Source organism: Garra rufa, chromosome 11 (assembly GCF_049309525.1).
Source record: "Garra rufa chromosome 11, GarRuf1.0, whole genome shotgun sequence".
Classification (NCBI taxonomy): Eukaryota; Metazoa; Chordata; class Actinopteri; order Cypriniformes; family Cyprinidae; genus Garra; species Garra rufa.
Genome location: NC_133371.1, coordinates 19,850,812 through 19,871,912, shown reverse-complemented (window position 1 = coordinate 19,871,912; position 21,101 = coordinate 19,850,812). Strand labels below are relative to the sequence as shown.

Genomic DNA, 21,101 nt, shown 5'->3' with positions numbered 1-21,101 from the left:
ATAATTTTAATGGAAGGTTTATTTTAACAGTGAGAGACAGAATAACAACAAAACATTCAGAAAAACACATTAAAAAATACAAATTAATTTGTATTTTATTGAGTAAAATAAGTATTTGATCCCCTATCAATCAGCAAGATTTCTGGCTCTGGCCAATGAACATCTGAATAATTCAGAGGAGAACTGGGTGAAAGTGCTGTGGTCAGATGAGACCAAAATCGAGCTCTTTGGCATTTGGAGGAGGAGGAATGCTGCCTATGACCCCAAGAACACCATCCCCACCATCAAACATGGAGGTGGAAACGTCATACTTTGGGGGTGTTTTTCTGCTAAGGGGACAGGACAAATGCACAGCATCAAAGGGACAATGGACAGGGCCATGTACCATCAAATCGTGGGTGAGAACCTCCTTTCCTTAGCCAAGGCATTGAAATGGGTCATGGATGGGTATTCCAGCATGACAATAACTCAAAACACATGGTCAAGACAACAAAGGAGTGGCTCAAGAAGAAGCACATTGAGGTCCTGGATTGGTTTAGCCAGTCTCCAGACCTTAATCCCATAGAAAATCTGTGGAGGAAGCTAAAGGTTCAAGTTGCCAAACGTCAGCCTTGAAACCTTAATGAATTGGAGAGGATCTGCAAAGAGGAGTGGGACAAAATCCTCCTGAGATGTGTGCAAACCTGGTGGCCAACTACAAGAAACGTCTGACCTCTGTGATTGCCAACAAGGGTTTTGCCAAGTACTAGGTCATATTTTGCAAAGGGGTCAAAAACTTATTTCACTTATTAAAAGGCAAATAAAGACATTTATAATGTTACAAAAAAATTATATTTCATATAAATGCTGTTCCTCCGAACTTTCTATTCATCAGTAAAACCTAAAAAAACCTTCTATTCAGCTGTTTTCAATAATAATAATAAATGTTTTTTTAACAAGCAAATCAGAATATTAGAATGATTTCTATGTTTTCTATTTCTATGATTTCTGATTCAACCGACAGCAACGCTGCTTGGAATTTTGCCTTATAGCGCATGCACAGCCAGCACCAATCGCACACTACTACGTCATTATTAGTCGCCTCGGCTATAACATGTTCGTCATATATGTGCGACACTACAGTTGTTTGACAATATGTGTTATGAGTTGGAATGTAGTATGTAGTAATAAATGTCATTCAGTGGCATCTTAAGAATTTATCATCTTTGAACTTGCATCAGAACTACAGCAGCGGCTCTGGTTAATTGGATCGTTGTCCGGCAGAGATTGTTTTACTATAGGGAGATGAGAGGGTCTGTATTACTTACTGTTGGAGAAAGCGAAACGACTAAACCTCAGTTAATTCTCTTATAAAATATCGGTAAAAATGAGTGACTTCTCTTATAAAACAGCATTTTTCGTGGTAAACTCTAAACAACATGTTGAAGATTAGCAGATAATTTAGGCGGTCTATTCATTAAATGATAAGCCGTTTCCTCAAAAAAGCTGTTTCTTCAGCGTAGTAAAGCCTCTCTTTGACATCCATTAAAAAGCAGCCTCTGTTCTCCTTTCCCACGTTTTGCCAGACCGGAAGCGTTAGCATTAGCCGTTACGCTTTTTCGGCTAATGGTTGCAGGCTTGCCTGCTAGTGGCTTTGGTTGTCCGGTGCTGTATTAGTCTAGCAGAATGAATTATGGGTATGGTAATAGACGCGGTCGGAGAGGAGAGGGCCGGCGGTACGGAGATGGAGGTTCCAGGTGGGATGGAGGGGCTGGATCCAGTGGAGGTGGAAGATACACGGGGAGCTCGGAGAGGGACTCAGAGGAAGAGCGGGGACATGGATGGGGACGAAGAGGCAAACATCCACCCCATTTGAAGGGTCGAGAAATAGGACTGTGGTATGCCAAACGGGGAGGAATTAAAAGGTCTGAGGCAGAGAGGAAATCTGTAAGTAGGAGGCAGTTACAAAGATGATTCATTCTTTTTTATGCAATATAACGTTACTTAGTAATGTGTTCTGTAAGACTGCTGTACAACTACATAAGTCAGTGGCTGACGTAATAGATATTTGTAATACATGTTTATCCAGAGCAAATAAGATTTACACAACATTTCTGAATTTAAATAATAAAATCAGAAATATTTAACCTCATGAGATTAACCGAACTAAAGGAGGTCTTTTATACCGTACCATCAAAGTCATTTTAAGAAGTAGTAAGTAGTCCAGTTTTGTAAGAAATTTTGGTAACACTTTCTATGAAGCTCCTATTTATAATACATTGTAAGGGTATTTCTAAGGCATTATAATGAATGCATAATGCATTATGCAAAAACTTATAATATGTTATATCATCTCATGAATAATCATAACGATAATTATAATACATTGTAATACTTGAGTATTTGAGGTTGTAACTTTTAAGATTATGATTATTTATAACACACAACGGACGCCATATTAAATCTACTTAATTTATAATGGACTATATCATATTACATTTATTTTTTACATTATATTACGTTTTATTTTGATGGTCCCCTTAGTCTATTTACTATAAGCTTAAACTTTCCAACTACATGTCAACTAACACTCCTTAGAGTGTTAGTAGACTTAGGTTAAGGTTAGGCTTGGTAGAAGGTTCACGTACTTGCAAAGTTACTTATCATAATATAATAGTTTATCTTTTGGGGAAACATCAAAATTTAGTGTTAGCATATATTTAGCATACTATTAATAAAAATTACTGCTAGCTGACATGGAGTTGCAGAGTTACTTATCAAAAGCTGTCTTCATCAAATAAAAATACTATCAAAATAATCAAACTCATAATACAAATGTGTCATTAAACATTCATCTGATCTTAGGGTTCTTTGGGAAATATTATTATAATTACTTATAAGTGGTCTTTGTATGCTTTAAGTAAAGTGACATGAGTAACATATAATATATAATACTTATAATACGTTATAACTATGAGCAGGTAATCATACTCTTAAAAGCTATAACCACAAATAAGTAAAAATTATAATACATTAAAACTGTTCTTATGAATACTTATGAGATGATATAACATATTATAAGGTTTTTTATAATGCATTATGTGTTCATTATAATGCCTTAAGAATACCTTTATAATGTATTATAAATACAGGCTTCATAGAAAGTGTTACCGAAATTCTTTCTTGAGCACAATTCCTATTTGTCTATAAAACTAATTTAAAGTGTTTAAGCCAAAGCTATTGGATCAAAATTATTTTTAAGATCATGAGATGAGAATGGTTGTGTAATTTCAGAGGGCTGTTGTTCAAATGGATGAACAACGAGAGCAACACATTACTCAGCTGCTGAACTCTGTCCAGAGAGATGCAAGCAGAGATGCGCACCCCTCCACATCTCAGAGCTGGAGGATGAAGGAGGAGCCCAGCGGCCACAGGTGCAAATGCAATATCGTACAATTATCCGGGTTCACATAGTCATGGAAATCATGGATATATAAAAGAATTATAAAATTGTGTTTTCCAAACCTAACAGAATTGTCTGCCTTCCAGTTACTTTGATGGAGATGATCCCCCAGAACTTCAGAACATAAAAGTGCCAAAAATTGAGCCTAAAGAGGAGAAACAGGAGAATGAGGATGAGTTGGGAGCAAGTGTGAAAGAGAAACTTAATGACACTGACCTGGAGTACTTATTCCAAGATGTTGTGCGGATACCCTCCCTGGATGAGGAGCTCAAGAAAGATCAGCAGAAAAAAAAAGATAACGCTAGATACCTTGATATGCTGGTGAGACAGACAGAGAAATATTTCACTGAACCTAAACACTTTTGCATATGGCTCTGCTTTATTGCGGCATTTTCTTTTTCAGAAATTCAGAGAGAAGCTGCCTTCCTATGAAATGAGAGAGGTAAATGCAATATTTCCTGATTGCTGTTTGTGCATGTGTATGGATGATATGTTTGCATCTCTTTTGGTATTTAGTTTCAGTGTGAAAAAGCAGTTAGCGATCACCTAGTGGAAGTTACAGTTTTTAGGTCTCTCATGCTCCTTTCTTTTTTGTCTTTCTGTAGAAGCTGGTTGGGCTAATCAATGCTAACCAGGTACTGGTAATCAGTGGAGAGACTGGCTGTGGGAAGACCACCCAGGTCACTCAATTCATCCTTGATGACTTCATTGAAAGGGGCATAGGCTCTCTCTGCAGGGTGGTTTGCACACAGCCACGGCGCATCAGCGCCATATCTGTAAGTACAAGATACTGTCTGCATATATTTGATCAGAAATAGAGTGATTGCAAAGCAGTCAGTGTCACATGATGCTTCTAATATGGAAACATTTCTTATTATAAATGTTTAAAACAGTTGTGCTGATTCATATTTTTGTGAAAATACAGATTGTTTTTGTTTGATTCTTTGGTTAATTGTTTAAAAGAACAGCATTTATTTGAAATAAAACTTTCTTTTTCCTCCTAGAGGAAAACCTAAAGTAAAAAGAGTACGTGTAGAGTATCTGTGTAATATATTTTTTTAATAACAGTGTAACATTAAGAGTAAGTACTTGTGCTTAGGTTGCAGAGAGGGTGGCTGCAGAGCGGGCAGAATCGGTGGGAGAGGGGAAATCCTGTGGTTATCAGATCCGTCTGCAGAGGTGGGTGAAACCGATCTGCAAGTCTTTCTTAATCTTGTAATCACCATCCTGGTTCTAAGGAAGCTATTCTTTTATAGTCAGGTTCTAACAGAGAGGTGGAAAGATTCTTTCCATAAGTAGAATTTAGCTTATTAGAAAGTTTCTCTCAACTGACCAGAAACCAATTTACTAATTTATAGTTTGTACAGTTTTTTTTTTTTTTTAATCTAGGTCCCTATAATAAGGAAAAAAGTTATGCTTTTTAGTTTTAACAATAATAAGACCAGACTTTAATTAAAAAGAAAATATTGAAGTAAACAGTAGCAGTTGTTTAACTGCTGGATTTGTAATTATTCTGTGGAATGTGTTTTGTATGGCAGTGCTGTAGCAGAATGTAGATTTAGGCTGCACAGAATATTTTAAACATTCAGGGTGGAACTTGCAGGCTCTTACAGACGGAACGTTCTGGCCTAGACTGAGGCATTTCGATGAACTGAACAAGAATGATTTTATGCATTCCACTGGAGAAACTGTGTTTAAAAAAAGAGTTGAGTTGGAGTTGAGGCTTTTTTTGTACAATGGATAGATTTTTTTTTTTAGGTTTTCTTTGTTTCTTTAAAGAGGTCAAATCATAAACTTTTAAGCAGTACTTTAAGTTTATTTTATTTCCTTGGACCCCTTTATAATATTAGTAAATGTTTAAGGCAGCAAAAACAGTCATATTTTGAAGATATTTCAGAATTACACTACCGGTCAAAAGTTTGGGGTCAGTAAGAATTTTAATGTTTTTAAAGAAAGTCTCTTATGCTCATCAGTGCTGCATTTATTTAATCAAAAATATAGAAAAAAACTGTAATATTGCAAAATGTTATTACAGTATAAAATGATGGTTTCTATTGTAATATACTTTAAAATTAATTTATTCCTGTGATGCAAAGCTGAATTTTCATCAGCCATTACTTTAGTCTTAAGTGTCACATGATCCTTCAGAAATCATTCAAAATATACTGATTTATTATTAGAATGATCTATATTGGATCTATGTTGGATTATATATTGCAACAGTTGCCCTGCAATGTATTTATTTAGAAATTGTGATATTTTTTCAGGATTCTTTGATGAAAAAAAAAGCTCAAAAGAACAGCGTTTATTCAAAATATAAATATTTTCTAACAATGGAAGTATTTGCTATCATTTTTTATCAATTTAACACACCCTTGGTGAATAAAAGTATTAATTTCTTTCAAAAAAAAAAAAAAGAGGAAGAAAAATTTACTGACCCCAAAGTTTTGAACGGTAGTGTATATTTAAAACTATGCCAGTTGTCACAAAGGTTGCATTGCTGCATTGTAGCCAAAATGCAGCTGAGCACACAATGCATCTCCTTTTTGCAGCATGATTTCCGCAATCTTATGAATCATAACAAACACAATGAAAACATAAAGCAAATAAGAGACACCTTGAGCAGTGTAAACTGTCATTGATTACAATCAAATCACTGGTAGAATCGTGCTGATCTTAAATTGACATCTCCAGCAATTATAACGAGAATGTTCTTTGATCGTTTTCTGCATATAAAATAATCGCAAAATAGATGAAAGAGAGTCTTCATTTTATTGACAGGAACAGTTTGAAGTTTACCGTTAAGACACTGGCTTCATTAATTAATGAATAAACAGCAGTAAACCCTTGAGCCCTTTCAGAAGGGTAGAAAATAATAATTCATGTTTGTCTACTGTACCTTTAAGAAGTCTTTGTAAACACTGTTTATTGATTGACTGCACTCTTCGAATGTGAAATGAGTCACAGCACTTACTCACAGGCTGCAGGTTTGCTGTTGGGTCCAACAACAGGGTTGTGAAACATTCTGAGCCGAAATGTGTTGTTTGAGCTGTTAAGATCAGGATGACATGATCAGGGACCTTGTTAAAAATAATCTACTTTTCTAACTTTGAGAGGGCTATTTGGAGATACCTCTCAGATGGGTTCAGCCAAGATACAGCATTTTCCTCATATTATTGTTTAACTAAATACTAACTCTAAAAACAGCATTGTCTTCTGGTGTTTAGGAGTAATAATATCTGTTCTAGTTTTCTCCTTGAAAGTGCTTTTCTCTAAGTTCACCAACACTGAGTGAAGTGTTGTTGATGCGGAAATGTTTGTGTGTATTTATCCAGATTTCTGAGTGTGACATTTTATGCAGCTTGGTTTCAATAATTATTTTGCACTGGGAATCAAGTTTTGGGTTCTGAATGATTGTTTTTTTCACTCCCTGTCAGGAAGGGAGAGATGCAGGGTAGATGTGGCAGTATATGTGTGTGTGTGTGTGTGTGTGTGTGTGTGTGTGTGTGTGTGTGTGTTTTCATTTAAGCAAGAAAGAAAAGTGGATTAAGCAGCAGTGAGGTCACTGGAACATGTTGTGTCCAAGAGCAGATAATTGCCTCTTCTGAGGAGGAAGAGAAAAGACTGATTAGAGCTTGCTGCCAAACATCTTACAACTCTTCTTCTCCCAGTTCTTTTTTCCCCCCATTTCTTCTATCTTGTCTCATTATTAGTGGTGCCAGGGAAAGCATTACTATTGCTGTTTTTCAACTTTTGTGGTTAAAGAGATAAGTTCGTCATTTACTCACCCTCATGTTGTTCCAAAACCATAACACTTTTGTTCATCTTTGAAGCACAAATATTTCTATTGACAATTTAATCAAAACTTTGATGCTTCATAAAGTTCATAAAGACATTGTAAACATAATCAATATGAATTGAGCAGTATAATCCAATCACTTTATAGAAAGATTTAATGTAGACATTGTATGCGCATTGATCAACACACTTAGTGACATTTATTTAGGACATCATATATGGTAAACACACACAGATGTTCAATTGTGTTTGCTTAATGCAAAGCAATTGTTTTTTAGAAAAACTATTATTTTTCTTTTTGCGTTGTGACATTTACTCTTAAATTCTTGTTTACGTTATGCTTCTGGATACTTTTTTGTAATCTCTTTTATTCTTAATTGTGACTATAGATTCTCATTTGTGTAATACATGAGTTGTATGTGCTTAACTGTCATAAAAATGGCACAATTCAAAAAAATAAATAAATAATTGATTTTTGTTAAAAAATGGGGCCTCCCTAGCAACTACATAGCAACACCCTGACGACCACCTACTGTGTTGAGCCATGTATTGGCAAATTTTGCAACCTTCGTTTTCATCGGAACGGTCCTGTTTGTTTTATCCCTTTTGTATGAGGCTGCTACCTCCCAGTACCATCTCATCAGCCGTTACTTTTGTTCTAAATTAGTTGCTCTCCTTGATTGCCTCTTGATTGCAGCAGATGTCTTTAGAGATGGGCATAAAGTTCCTTTCAAGAGTTTCTGCACTGGGCTTTAAACCAAGAACAGAACTGTCATTAAACTTTAGAAGTGCATATTTTTATGCAACAGTGTGCATCTGTTGGGGGATTTAAGTAGAATATTATGCTAGTACTTTTTTTTTAAAATGTTTTGTTTATCTACCTCTAATTGGTTATCAGCTTCAAAGTTCAGCTGTCCTTAAAGTGATTTATTATGCAGCTATAAACTTGTTTAGAAAAAAATCTGACCCGATATTGGTGAAACAGGGAATGAAGACTTCAGCTCATCAATTCTCTAATATCCCCTTCACACAGGTCACACACATTATATCCTTCACAAGATGAGAGAATGAAAGTGGGGAGAAGGGTGGGTACTTAGAAGTTAGGGGTGTAACGATACACCAAAGGCACGATTCGGTTCGGTTCACGGTTTTGGAGCCACGGTTCGGTTCGGTTCGGTTTCTGTTTGCTGTGGGGTTAGGGTTGATGTCATCTTAACAGCAATGCTAAGGAACAATAGATTCACTTAATAACAAGAACAACTAAACTTTTTCTTTATTAACTTTGCCATTACATTTTTAGTACAGTCAGGATACCTGATTAAACAACAAAAATTAAATAAATACCTCCAATATAGACTAGTCAGAAAAAAACAATTCTCTTTAGTGCAGCCATCTTAACTAAGTAAACTAAAATTAAATAAATAACTGCAGTGTAGACTACTGAAAGATAAACAGGCTTGTCCTCTCTAAGGACATTTGGAATATTCAATTAAGTTTTAAGTTCTTCTTCAAAAACACCATAATGTCCACATTCTCAGGTGAGAGGCTTGATCTCTGTGCTGTAACAATGTCCCCCGCTGTAGAGAACACCCTCTCACTGGGGACAGATGTTGCTGGGACTCCCAAGGTAGCATTTTAGGGCTTGACATTAAGCTTTGAAATGTCTGAGTGAAAAATTTACTTGTCCGGGGCAAAAAAATGCCTTTTTTTGCTGTAAATTAATCCATTCTGAAGCAATAGTCTCATCACTACTCTATAAGCTCTTACTTTAATCTGAATATTTGTGATATTTGCCTTAAATTGATTTCTAGGACACTTATTTTCATAACCTTACTAACTGTATCTGTCATCATTCACATCAAATTCTTAAATTTTATCAATACATCAAATTAGAATAATTAGACTCTGTATGGTTGCACAAATTAAATCAATATCAACAAACTCCATCTTTCCATTGCACAGGAAAAAAACGAGCCTGCAATGAAATTGACATTTAACTGTATTTACTTAGACTGTTTAATGAAGATAAGAGGTTCCAAAAAATGCATTTACACAGTAAAATTGCAAATACATAAATAATGTAATAAGATTAATGTTATACTTTTTTTAAACATAAATCTAAAATATTGGAAAAATGCAATACCTTTAAATATAAAACCGAACCACCAATAGGTGGCAGTAGTCACTGTCTTAATGAGCGAGTCACGGGTTCAACCATAGATGGATTCAACCAGTTCGTTCACTGACTCACCCGATTCATTAAAAAATGCTAAATGATTCAGTACTGAAATACCGCTGTGTTGCTCGGAGATTCACGGAGGTTCTGCTGTTGCTTAGAGCTATTTTCGTAAGCAAAAACGGTTAATGATGTGTGTAAAATGTAAGTCAGTTAATATTAACTAGTTTATTGAACTACTGTTGTATAAAATCAATGTCACTTTTGCAATCGTAATGGTGCTTTTCTACCGCATTATGTCTGTTCATGCTTGTTTCTTTGTGTCTGCTGTTGCGCCTATTAGTGTTGATTTTCTGTGAGTCAGATAGCCGGTACGATACTTGATACTGTCCGTTTTCAGTCATCTTAAGTAGGGCTGTGCGATTAATTGAAATCGTATCGAAATCGCGATGTGAACATGCGCGATTTCTAAATCGCCTTACAGCGCGATTTTTTGCGCGCTCCCGACAATTTTTTGCAGAATGCTATTTGAACCAATCACAACGCAGCGCGCCTAAACAGAGCGCGAGAAGAGGAGACTGAGCTTAACGACAAATAGCCTAGGCTGCAACAACAGGGATGATGAGTTCAGCACAGGAGGACTTGGTGCCCAAAAAAAAGTCAACGTCTGTGGTGTGGGATTACTTTGGATACAGGACAACTGATGTATCACAGAGCCAGGTAATTTGTAAGACCTGTCAGTCTGTCGTTGCGGCGAAACAGGGCAACACGACAAACCTTTTCCAACATCTGAGGCAGCGTCACAAAGAGGTTTATGACTTATGCATGGCAAAAAAATCTGTGGACACAGAGAAAAGTACACCCCAAACACGTTCGGAACCAGGTGATCAAAAATCAATACTGCAGGCATTTGCGAGCTGCACACCATATGAAAAAAGTTCAAAAAGGCACAAACAAATAACTGACGCCGTCACATATCATTTATGCAAAGATATGATGCCCGCAAACATCGTCAGTAAAGCCGGCTTTCAAAAAATGATACAGACTCTTGATAAGAGATACCAACTGCCATCGCGAAGTTATTTTTCAAGAGTCGCCATCCCTGAAATGTATTCCAAATGCAAAGCCAGTGTCGAGTTGGATTTAAAAGACGTGAAATACTACGCAACTACCTCAGATATGTGGTCAAGCAGAACATCGGAGCCTTACTTGAGTTTGACGGTGCACTTTATTAATGATGATTTCGAAATCAAAAGCCGCTGCCTGCAAACAGCATATTTTCCCGATGATCACACGGGAGAAAATCTGTCTCAAGGTTTGAAAGACGCTTTGGTTTCCTGGGGACTAGGTGAGGAGCAGCAAGTGTCAATCACCACAGACAATGGATCAAATATTGTCAAGGCTGTCGCTCTAAATAAATGGACAAGATTACAATGCTTCGGGCATAGACTGCATCTTGCAATCGGTAAGTTTCTTTACCTCTACAGTTTCCTTAACAATCTGAAATTGCAGTTAATTACTGCCATTATAACATTAATCTGATTATTTATCCTGCTTGTTTTCGATTTTATGCACATCATTTATTATTATAATTATTATAAAAAATGTTATTAAGTGTAATAGCGTTTAATATTGTAATTATGTTATTGAAATTGCATCCATGATGTGCAGACTACCACTACTATTGTATTCCACACAGTAATGGTGGTCATCATTAGTGATGTAATCAGAATTAGTACCTTTTAAAATCACACTTTAATTAATAAACAGAACAAAAATCTAATTTTAACAGATTTTTTTATATATATTTGGTTTATGTAAATTCAAATTTGTAACTTGCAGGTTTGATTTGAGTTGTTTTTCATTTAAATGACAATTCTTTCAATTTACATGACCTTTGTCTTATTTATGTCTTTTAGAAAATGCAGTTAAAGATGACTCTCGCATTTCCCGAGCCACAGGTTTGTGCAAAAAGTTGGTTGGACATTTTTCCCATAGCTGGAAGAAAAAGGTGGCATTAAATGAAGCCCAGGAAGAACTTCAGCTTCCAAAGCATGCACTAATAACAGAATGCCCAACACGGTGGGGCTCGAGGCAACGGATGATTGAGCGGATTTTGGAACAACAGAAAGCTCTGTCACAGGTCCTTTCAGCTGATCGCAAAACAAGACACCTGGTCCCACAATGGCAGGACACAGATGTCCTTGAATCTGTGAGCAGGGCATTGAAACCTCTGCAGGAGTTTACAGATGCCCTGTCTGGTGAAGACTACGTCAGCGTGTCTTACTTGAAACCAGTTCTTCATCTGTTTAACACAAAAATACTGGCTGCGGATGATGAGGATTCTGACCTCACAAAAACAATAAAATCCAAAATTCTTGAGTACATCAATAAGAATTATGATGATGAAGATACCCAAGAACTGCTGGATATGGCATCATTTCTTGATCCAAGATTCAAGACAAATTACATTGCTGCAGACAAACTTCCAAACATCAAGGCCAAGGTGATGTCTGATATAAAAGAGATATCACAAAAGGTGAGTTGGTTCATGGGTAAATTGATATTGATATATCCTACTGATTGCATACATAATGTGTAATATTTATTTTCTGTTGTTTGTTCTCCTTGATATCATAGGATGCAGTGAATTCTGAGAGCACCACAGGCAGACAGAATGTAGACACAGATCTACCTTCATCAGCAAAAAAAACAAAGAAATCTCTGGGGTCCTTTTTTAAGACTGTCGCAGCCATGCCAGTATCTCTGCAACCTGAAGAAGCCATTGCCTCTGAGTTGAACAGCTACCTGCTGAATCCCACTATCGACAGTGAGGAAGATCCTCTTCTATGGTGGAAACAACATCGAATCAACTTCCCAAGATTGAGCAGGCTTGCACAAAAATATCTGTGCATTCCAGCTACAAGCTCACCATCTGAGAGGGTGTTTAGTACTGGAGGGAATGTGGTGACATGCCAACGTTCATGTTTGAAACCAGAAATGGTGGACATGCTGGTTTTTTTAGCAAAAAACCTTTGAACACTTAAAGCACCTAGATTCTGCCAGTGTTCTAATTGTTTAATTGTTTTTATGTGGGACGCTGTGGCATGGGTTGTTTTTTCACATATGCATGCACATACACACACTTTTTGCCAGAGGTCTGTTCTCGAGACAGTTTGTTACACTTTTACTAGGTGATTTTATTTTATTTTTTGCCTTATGTCTGTTTTAGAGACATGTTACAGGTCTTTGATAAAGATCTTGTTTTCTTTGGAAGAAAGTTTCAAATTCACACTGTAAAACATGTCTGTGTGATAAAATCGTGATTAAAATCGAAATCGCAATATTGTTCAAGAAAATCGTGATAGGTTTCTTTTGTCCATATCGCACAGCCCTAATCTTAAGTAATAAAATCAGAATTATGCTCACCAAAGTTTCGTTGCTGCGCTAGTAATTGTTTGTAATTGATGTTTTAATCAGGTTACTTGTCCGGTCGGGAAAGTAAAATCCTCTTTCACTTGAGTCCCTTTCACAAAATCCACTTGTCCCGGACAAGCGGACAAGCGTTAATGTCGAGCCCTGAGTAGTAACCGAGTGTGATCGCTCACTCAAGTCACATGACATGACATGCACTTGGAAAATACTAACTTTAGAATATAATATTTAGAACAAACTTTAGAACAAAAGCTCATCATTACTAATACAATTTAATCAAATGTGATAAAATAAAGATGTGTTTAATTGGTTAAATTAGTTAGAGACAAGTGACATCAACCTCAACAATGGGCAGCAGGGGGCATGAGAGTACCGCGGTACGCCACGAGAGTTTCGCGATACGTATCGTGGTTGGTGTATCGCGATATTTCGGTTCGTTTTGTAATATCGTTACACCCCTATTGGAAGTGAGTTAGTGGGGAATCAGTTGCTTCTGCTGTGCCGAAAGAGATGGAGTGATAATGTGAAAAAGTGTGGATGGGGATACTGAGGAGAAGAGGAATGGCTTGTTTATCTTGTCTTGCTGTGGTGAGAAAGTGTGGAGTACTGGACCTTAGAGAATAAGGTGGAAGGGCAGAGGGTGGGAGAAATAAATGGAGGAGGAAAAAGGTCAAGAGAAATACAGATGTGTATGAGCTCTTTAGGCCATGAGGGGTTAATATGTGCAGGACCTCTCACTTTTTTTTTTTATCCTCTCTTTCTCATTTATACATTAATCTAAAGCCTTTGGCGCTTACAGACACCTGTCTCCCTGATAGTGTCTATGTGTGTCTGGCAGTGTGTGGGAGCAGGTTTAGCATAGTCTTATAAATTGCTTATGAATGACTGTTATTATGTAAAATAGAAAATTCATTTGAGTTACTGACACAAACCACATTGTGAAGCTGTATTTCCTCCTCTATGACAGAATAAAAAGTCTTGTTCACTCTGTTCCAATAATAATGATGTGCCTGGGACATTTTGTCTTAACAGGATAGTTCACCTCAAAAATTCAGTCATCTTTTGTTCACCCTCATGTTGTTTCAGATTACTAAATATGACTTTCAAATGTTGTGTGTTCTTGTGCAACACAAGGAGAAATATTGAAGAATGTGGCAGTCTTTTGAAAAGTACACAAAATAGCCAACTCTTAATGTATGACAGTGTGGTTCATATTACACATTTACTATATTTAATTACTTTAAAGGGGCTATATGTAACTTTCTGAAATTTAAACTCGTGACTGACACCTGTGGCCAAAAAACGGAACTGCTCTTCCTTTCTGCTCGCTCTCGCAGCGCACGCTCGTACGTACACACTTCACAAGTCATCCGCTGCAAAGAAGTCAACATTATGTTTACAGAGGTAAGAACAGTCAAATACGTATATTGTTTGTTTGCAGTATATATGACTAGCGGTGGTGGCAGAGTGATCTGAAACGTTTAACATGACGTTTAGCTTGATGTCACATCCGCAGACAGCACGCGAAAAAATCCGACCCGACAGAAAATAGGAAAAATAGGATACAGGCTTATAGGTGCACCCACTGTGAGCTGACAAGGTGTCAGTATGCTCATCAGGAGATGTTTGAGTCATAAATGGTCAAATAAAAAGGCTATTGTTACGTTTATTTTTGGGAAAAAGTTACATATAGCCCCTTTAAGTCTTTTAAAACAAACCCAGTAGTTTTGTGTGTGGACTGTATGTATTTTTTGTCTATATTATATTGCATGTGTTGTATGGACCACTATTAAGATGCTTTATGATTGCTTTTGGAAGCTTGATATTTGATATTTAGGAAAGGAAAGGAAAGGAAAGGAAAGGAAAGGAAAGGAAAGGAAAGGAAAGGAAAGGAAAGGAGGTGACGTGACCCATACTAGGAATTTGTGCTCTGCATTTAACCCATCCAAGTGCACACACACACACACACACACACTGTGAACACACACCCAGAGCAGTGGGCAGCCATTGCTGCGGCGCCCGGGGAGCAGATGGGGGATCGGTGCCTTGCTCAAGGGACTCACCTCAGTCATGGTATTGAGGGTGGAGAGAGCGCTGGTAATTCACTCCCCACACCTACAATCCCTGCCGGACCCGAGACTCGAACCCGCAACCTTTGGGTTACAAGTCCGACTCTCTAACCATTAGGCCACGGCTGCCCCCAAAAACAATTTTTTGTTGAAAACATTTCACTCATTTGTTGATTTTTGTTTTGTTTGTTTTTTCCATTTATTTAATTAATTTGTACATTTGTTTGTTTATTTATTCATTGGTTAATCTTTCTGTAGAATTTGTTCTTAGATAATTAAGCATTATTCCATTTAGTATTTTAATTATATTGAAAGTATTATATAATGTCAAACTATTGTATAGTGTTGCTTTTAATGTGTGTAGTATGTTGATTTTAGATTTATTTATTTCAATATTGGAACTGAAATGAAATTCATTTTTACCCTGACTTTTCCTTTATTCCTCCTCCTTTTCTCCATCCTCATCCTCTGGCACTGCTTTCTAGTCGGTTACCACGGAAACAAGGCTCAGTGTTGTATTGTACAACGGGCATTATTCTTCAGTGGCTCCGCTCAGATCCGTAAGTGTTCTACACCTCTTTTTCTCCACTCCCCTTTGCTGTTTCATAACCCCCTCCCCCCACCCTCTATCTGTCTGCTTTGACTTTTCTTCTCCCTGTGAGAGGAGCCGGTGTTTAATCAGTACACAGCCGTTGTACAGGGTGCACGCATGCACTTATGCATACTCAAAGCAATGTCAAACATATAATTGCACATACATTCAGTATCACTGACTGACTCACTCACATCAACTCTGCTTCAGCAGTTGCAGATGGGAGATGCCTACAGTACCGCTTAGCTTGACTCATCCACTCAGACAGCTTTTACCGCAACCCACATAGAAAATGCCTTTTTTTCCGTCTGATCCCTTCTGTTTTGCTTCTGACATATTCATACACACAGAAGTTCCAGATAAAAGCCTGTTAGGGATCTGAATGCTGTCACTTAGGCTACATTTACAAAGTCAGTGTTTGGGATTGACAACAGTGTTTACTCACAGCTGCGACTCTCAAAATGCACTGTTCATACAGAAGCTAACAGGAATGGCTTGAATACTGTCTGTATGACCGAGTAACTGATATTAATATTCCTTTTGATTTTTTTTAAATATCAGTGAAGTCTCTAACTGTATGTGGCCTTTAAGAACTTGTCGGTTATGAATGGGTAGCTTAAGAGCATCAGGGCTTCAGGAATCTTTTATGTTTTCTGCTCTAGTTATTTCTTCTCACCATTTCACAAATATGGAAAGTCTGTCCAGTGCTCAAATTCTCTCTCCCCCCCCTCCCAGATCTCTTTCAAGTATAAGTCATCTGGTCCTGGATGAAATTCATGAGAGGAGTCTTCAGTCTGATGTTCTTCTCACTATCGTGAAAGACCTGTTAACTGCTCGAAAGGACCTCAAAGTAATCCTCATGAGTGCCACGCTTAACGCTGAGAAATTCAGCAAATATTTCAGTAAGAGAAATAACTAATGCCTTCAAATAATTCAGTTAGCCGATTGATTAATTGCTGTTTTGCAGCATTTGTTTAACTCTGTTTATAATATAACATTATAGTATATAATGGTTCTCCTAGTACTCCTCAAAGCAGCACAATATGCCTAGTGTAGCGTTAATGACCGGGATAATAGCTTTAGCATTCAAGGGGAAGATCATGAACAATGGAAATCCAACCATGCAAGAAGGAACATTCATGTGACTATTGGTATCACTGAAGATTGCAGATTCTTACTCTTACAGATAATTGTTCCATGATCCACATACCTGGATACACATACCCAGTGAAAGAGTACTTACTGGAGGATGTGGTGGAATTGCTTAGGTAAGCTCATTTACAGTTTTGTGGAATATTTACAAAATATAGTTTTGTTCTCAAATATGGGGTCAGTAAGTCAATAATATATTTATGCAGCATGGATGCATTCAGTTGATTAAAAGTGCCAGTAAAGACATTTGTAATGTTAAAAAAAGATGTCTATTTCTATTTAAATGTTTTATTCATTAAAGAAATATTTTTAAAAATCACAGTTGCCATAACAATTTTAAGCAGAACAACTGCTTCAACAATAATAATACAAAGAAGTGTTTCCTGAGCACCAAATTAGCATAATAGAATTATTTCTGAAAGATCTTCTGATACTGAAATAATGGCAGCTGAAAATTAATCATTTTAAAAACAGGAATAAATTACATCTTAAAACATATTAAAATAGGAAAAGTTTTTTTTAATGGTAGTAATGTTTTTAATTATTACTTTTGCTTGAACAAAATAAATGAACAAACTTTTGAACAATTAAATGCATCCTTGGCATGCATACGGGACAAAAACATTCAAAAATCTTATTTGCGCCAAACCTTTGTATTTTTTTTTTATCTTATAGCAAATTCACGGCACTGCTGTTTCCAGCTAAAACCAACCTTTTACATGGTTTAAGCTGATCCAATGTGTTTACATGTAAATAAAAAAAGGAACAAATAGAATAAATTAAAACCTAAATTTTCTGTATTTAAACAGTTTTTTCTATATAGTTTAACTTTTTTTTTTATTGACCATGCCTGTTTGGACTGACATTTTTGGGTGAACTATTCCTTTAGGCTGGTATGACTTGGTTTTTATTTCAGTTTTACATTTTTCCATGTTGTAGCACAGTGACTGCAGTAGATGTACTATAGTGAACTTGATTGAATGAACTTAGAAGTAGGAGTATCTAACTGGAGTATCTAACTTTGGTTCTTAGGTTCAAGCCACAACATCAGGACCGCAGACCTCGCAATAGGAGAGGGTTTATGCATGGCCAGAATGTACAGCCAGAGAAGGAACAGAAAGAGGCAGAATACCACGAGAGTTGGCCATGCTTCGCCCGTACGCTCAGAGATCGGTCAGTTTTTTTTTTGATTAACAATCTCTTGGTGTTCTGTACAGGCTGTACTAAATCTATTCCCATATTGAACAACAGCAACCACCATTTCGCACCTTAATGTACAAGCACATTAACGTTAATGAACTTTTGACGAATTACCTTATGGTGAGGCATTACATTTACAAAGCTGCACGTCAGCCACTATGTCAAAGTTATTTAGTGCATTTAAAAATAATGCTATTGGAGGGGCTGGCGTTAGATAGTGTTTATGTTTCTTTTGGAGCTTATAAAGGTTATTTCTAAAAGAAAATATTTGCCCGTCCTTTTTGAGTCACTGAGATATAGCGTGACTTTTTTGCTGTGTGATTGGCAGGTACTCAGACAGCACCATTGACGCGCTGAAGATGATGGATGATGATGACAAGATCAATCTGGAGCTTATCGTAGCATTGATCAGACACATTGTGATGAAAGAGGATGTGAGTGTTTTCCCTGTACGCCTGGCTTTTTTTTTTTTTTGGTGTGTATGTGAGTGCGTCCATGTGACTTGGCCGAATTAGGGACAGATGGTGAGTCTCCTGTAAAGCAGAAGCATGTTGGCATGAAATGTGTGCTAATAGGACTGCTTACTCCTCTCCTCTCCTCTCCTCTCCTCTCCTCTCCTCTCCTCTCCTCTCCTCTCCTCTCCTCTCCTCTCCTCTCCTCTCCTCTCCTCTCTTCTGAACTGACGTAACTTGAGCTCCATTTCCCGCGATTCTCTTTATACCTCTGAGATTGCTGCTTTCCACAGTCAGTTCTTTCATGTGGAAAAATATAGGCACGCATGTCACATGATTGCAGAGATATTTCAGGAGGGTGAGATAAAAGGCTTGAAACGGGAGGCTCTGTTTGGTGTCTCTCTCTTTCAGTGCCACATTTACGTCTATTTCATATCACTACATAGTCACACTCCACATGGACAAAATTAGTCTGAATTCTAAAATATGAGCGATATTATGCTCATATATTGTAGCCTACTTTTATACCCCTGAAAGGGCTAATTTTTCATTTTTTTTTTCATACTTATGCCATGTCATGATTTAGCTTAAAGCTATTTTTTCATCCCATCTCTGACTCTTAGACTTAAATGGGCTGCTGTGCCTTTAAGGCACTGTCTCAAATGACATCGTCAGCCCTTGTGGTTATCCTCCAAGTCACGCTTTGGTGACGTAAGCCAGTGCAGACCCAGGGTGCTTGACAAAATGTCCTTGAGGATGAATGTGTTATAAAAATGCACATTTGGGAGACACTATTTAGTTATTTAATATAAACCGGTCTGTGTGTTATAAGCAAAAGTCATCATACACTTGAATGTTTATTAAAAAAAAAATAATAAGAAACATTAAGGAACAAATGGATAATACAGAGTAGAATTGAGACCTTGCTGTAGATTTCATGATCCCTTTTATTAATGTGCATTTAAAACAGACAGTGTTTGTAGAGATCAGGAATTGCACAAGGGAAGTATTCTCACCTTTTCCACTTTCATTTTATTTTCATTTATTTATTTACTAAGACTTACAGCCATTCTTTAAGATAAATAGGGTTTGCTTTTGAGAGGCTTACATTTATAAATGTAAAACTTACTTAGTTACTACAAAAAATATTTTTGATAAACATTGAATAGAAGTAATGCCATAAATATGGAGGACTAGGAGTGACACTTAAAAATAAAAATAATTTGAATAAAATGTATAATTCAGGCATAGAACTGGAAATAATAATAATAAAAAATAACTCACTCAAAATGTAGTTAGATAATAAAATATTAAATATGTTTTAAATGTCAATTTGTTATTCAGCGTTTTAAAATGAGAAATTGTCAAAGAAATTAACTGGCAAATATATTTTTACTTCCATTTATTACAATTTATAGTTTTATTGTTTTATTTAACTACATTTTAGGCAGTAATACATATATGGTTTTAAACGGCAGTTTACACTAATCAGTAGGGGTGTAACGATACACCAAAGGCACGATTCGGTTCGGTTCACGGTTTTGGAGCCATGGTTCGGTTCGGTTTCTGTTTGCTGTGGGGTCAGGGTTGATGTCATCTTAACAGCAATGCTAAGGAACAATAGATTCACTTAATAACAAGAACAACTAAACTTTTTCTTTATTAACTTTGCCATTACATTTTTAGTACAGTCAGGATACCTGAGTAAACAGCAAAAATTAAATAAATACCTCCAATATAGACTAGTCAGAAAAAACAATTATCTTTAGTGCAGCCATCTTAACTAAGTAAACTAAAATTAAATAAATAACTGCAGTGTAGACTACTGAAAGATAAATAGGCTTGTCCTCTCTACACTCTAAAAAGTGCTGGGTTAAAAAATAACCCAACCATAACCCAGCTGCTGGGTAACTATGGGACAGAACACGCGTTGGGTTGTTTTGACCCAAGTGCTGGGTTAAATCATTTGACCCAAAATGCTGGGTTGTTTATTTGACCCAACCAGTGGGTCAGATTAACTGTGTTGCTGGGTTAAACACTACCTAAATATTGGGTTATTTGTTGTCTAATTGCCTTGCTACCTTTATATTTACCAATAATAATATATAAATCACAAAAGAATGTAAAATTATTATTGTTTTCCTGTAATACAGTTACACAACACAAAAAATGCATCTGTAAATGTCAATTTAATGAGTTTTCATATTTCTTTTTAATACAGTTTTCAAATAGGTGTAGCTGTCACACATTTTGTCCAACCCTTACAGACACAAATAACAGTTTTAGTAGATCAGTTTCTTTTAAACACAAAACTGTAAACAAGGCACAATATATTCACATTCTTTATGTCAACATTGCAGCAGCAGAACACTCAAAAATGAATTATTACCACATTAGAATCATTCCAAACATTGTGCCATTAAAACTAAGCCAAACAAAGAGTCCACCAGACAATTCTTACAATTTAAAACATGTTACAAGTGGCCAAGAAAAAAAACTTTTGCCCTCAAAAACTTCACACATGAAGACTTATGTCCATCAATATGATATACTGCAAGCTGGAGAAATTCCCAGGCAACAAGTCCGCTTCAATGGCATGGTCTGGAACAATGGCGAAGGTTTAGAAATGTTGTTGTCTCATCCCAAGGCTCAAATCCACCATGTTGGTCCCCACCTGTTAATTATACGGCATTTAGTCTTGCAACATAACTAGCATTTTAAGTTAAGTGTATTTTATGAACATAAACACAGAGGCATGAAATAAATGCTCATTTTGCTTCTCAAC

At 36.6% G+C, this 21,101-nt stretch overlaps 1 protein-coding gene across 2 annotated transcripts in view; it reads left to right on the top strand.

Annotated features, from left to right (window-relative positions):
• The first annotated feature begins 1,117 nt into the window (after positions 1-1,117).
• Positions 1,118-21,101, top strand: part of dhx36 (DEAH (Asp-Glu-Ala-His) box polypeptide 36) — a 51,435-nt gene continuing 31,451 nt past the window's right edge. For both annotated transcript variants that reach the window (XM_073850020.1, XM_073850021.1), the window contains exons 1-11: positions 1,118-1,926; positions 3,274-3,413; positions 3,529-3,763; positions 3,846-3,884; positions 4,048-4,218; positions 4,542-4,621; positions 15,406-15,480; positions 16,248-16,414; positions 16,699-16,780; positions 17,697-17,837; positions 18,193-18,298. In XM_073850020.1, the coding sequence (XP_073706121.1) occupies positions 1,666-1,926; positions 3,274-3,413; positions 3,529-3,763; positions 3,846-3,884; positions 4,048-4,218; positions 4,542-4,621; positions 15,406-15,480; positions 16,248-16,414; positions 16,699-16,780; positions 17,697-17,837; positions 18,193-18,298 (1,497 nt within the window). In that variant the 5' untranslated portion in view covers positions 1,118-1,665. The remainder of the gene's footprint in view (positions 1,927-3,273; positions 3,414-3,528; positions 3,764-3,845; positions 3,885-4,047; positions 4,219-4,541; positions 4,622-15,405; positions 15,481-16,247; positions 16,415-16,698; positions 16,781-17,696; positions 17,838-18,192; positions 18,299-21,101) is intronic.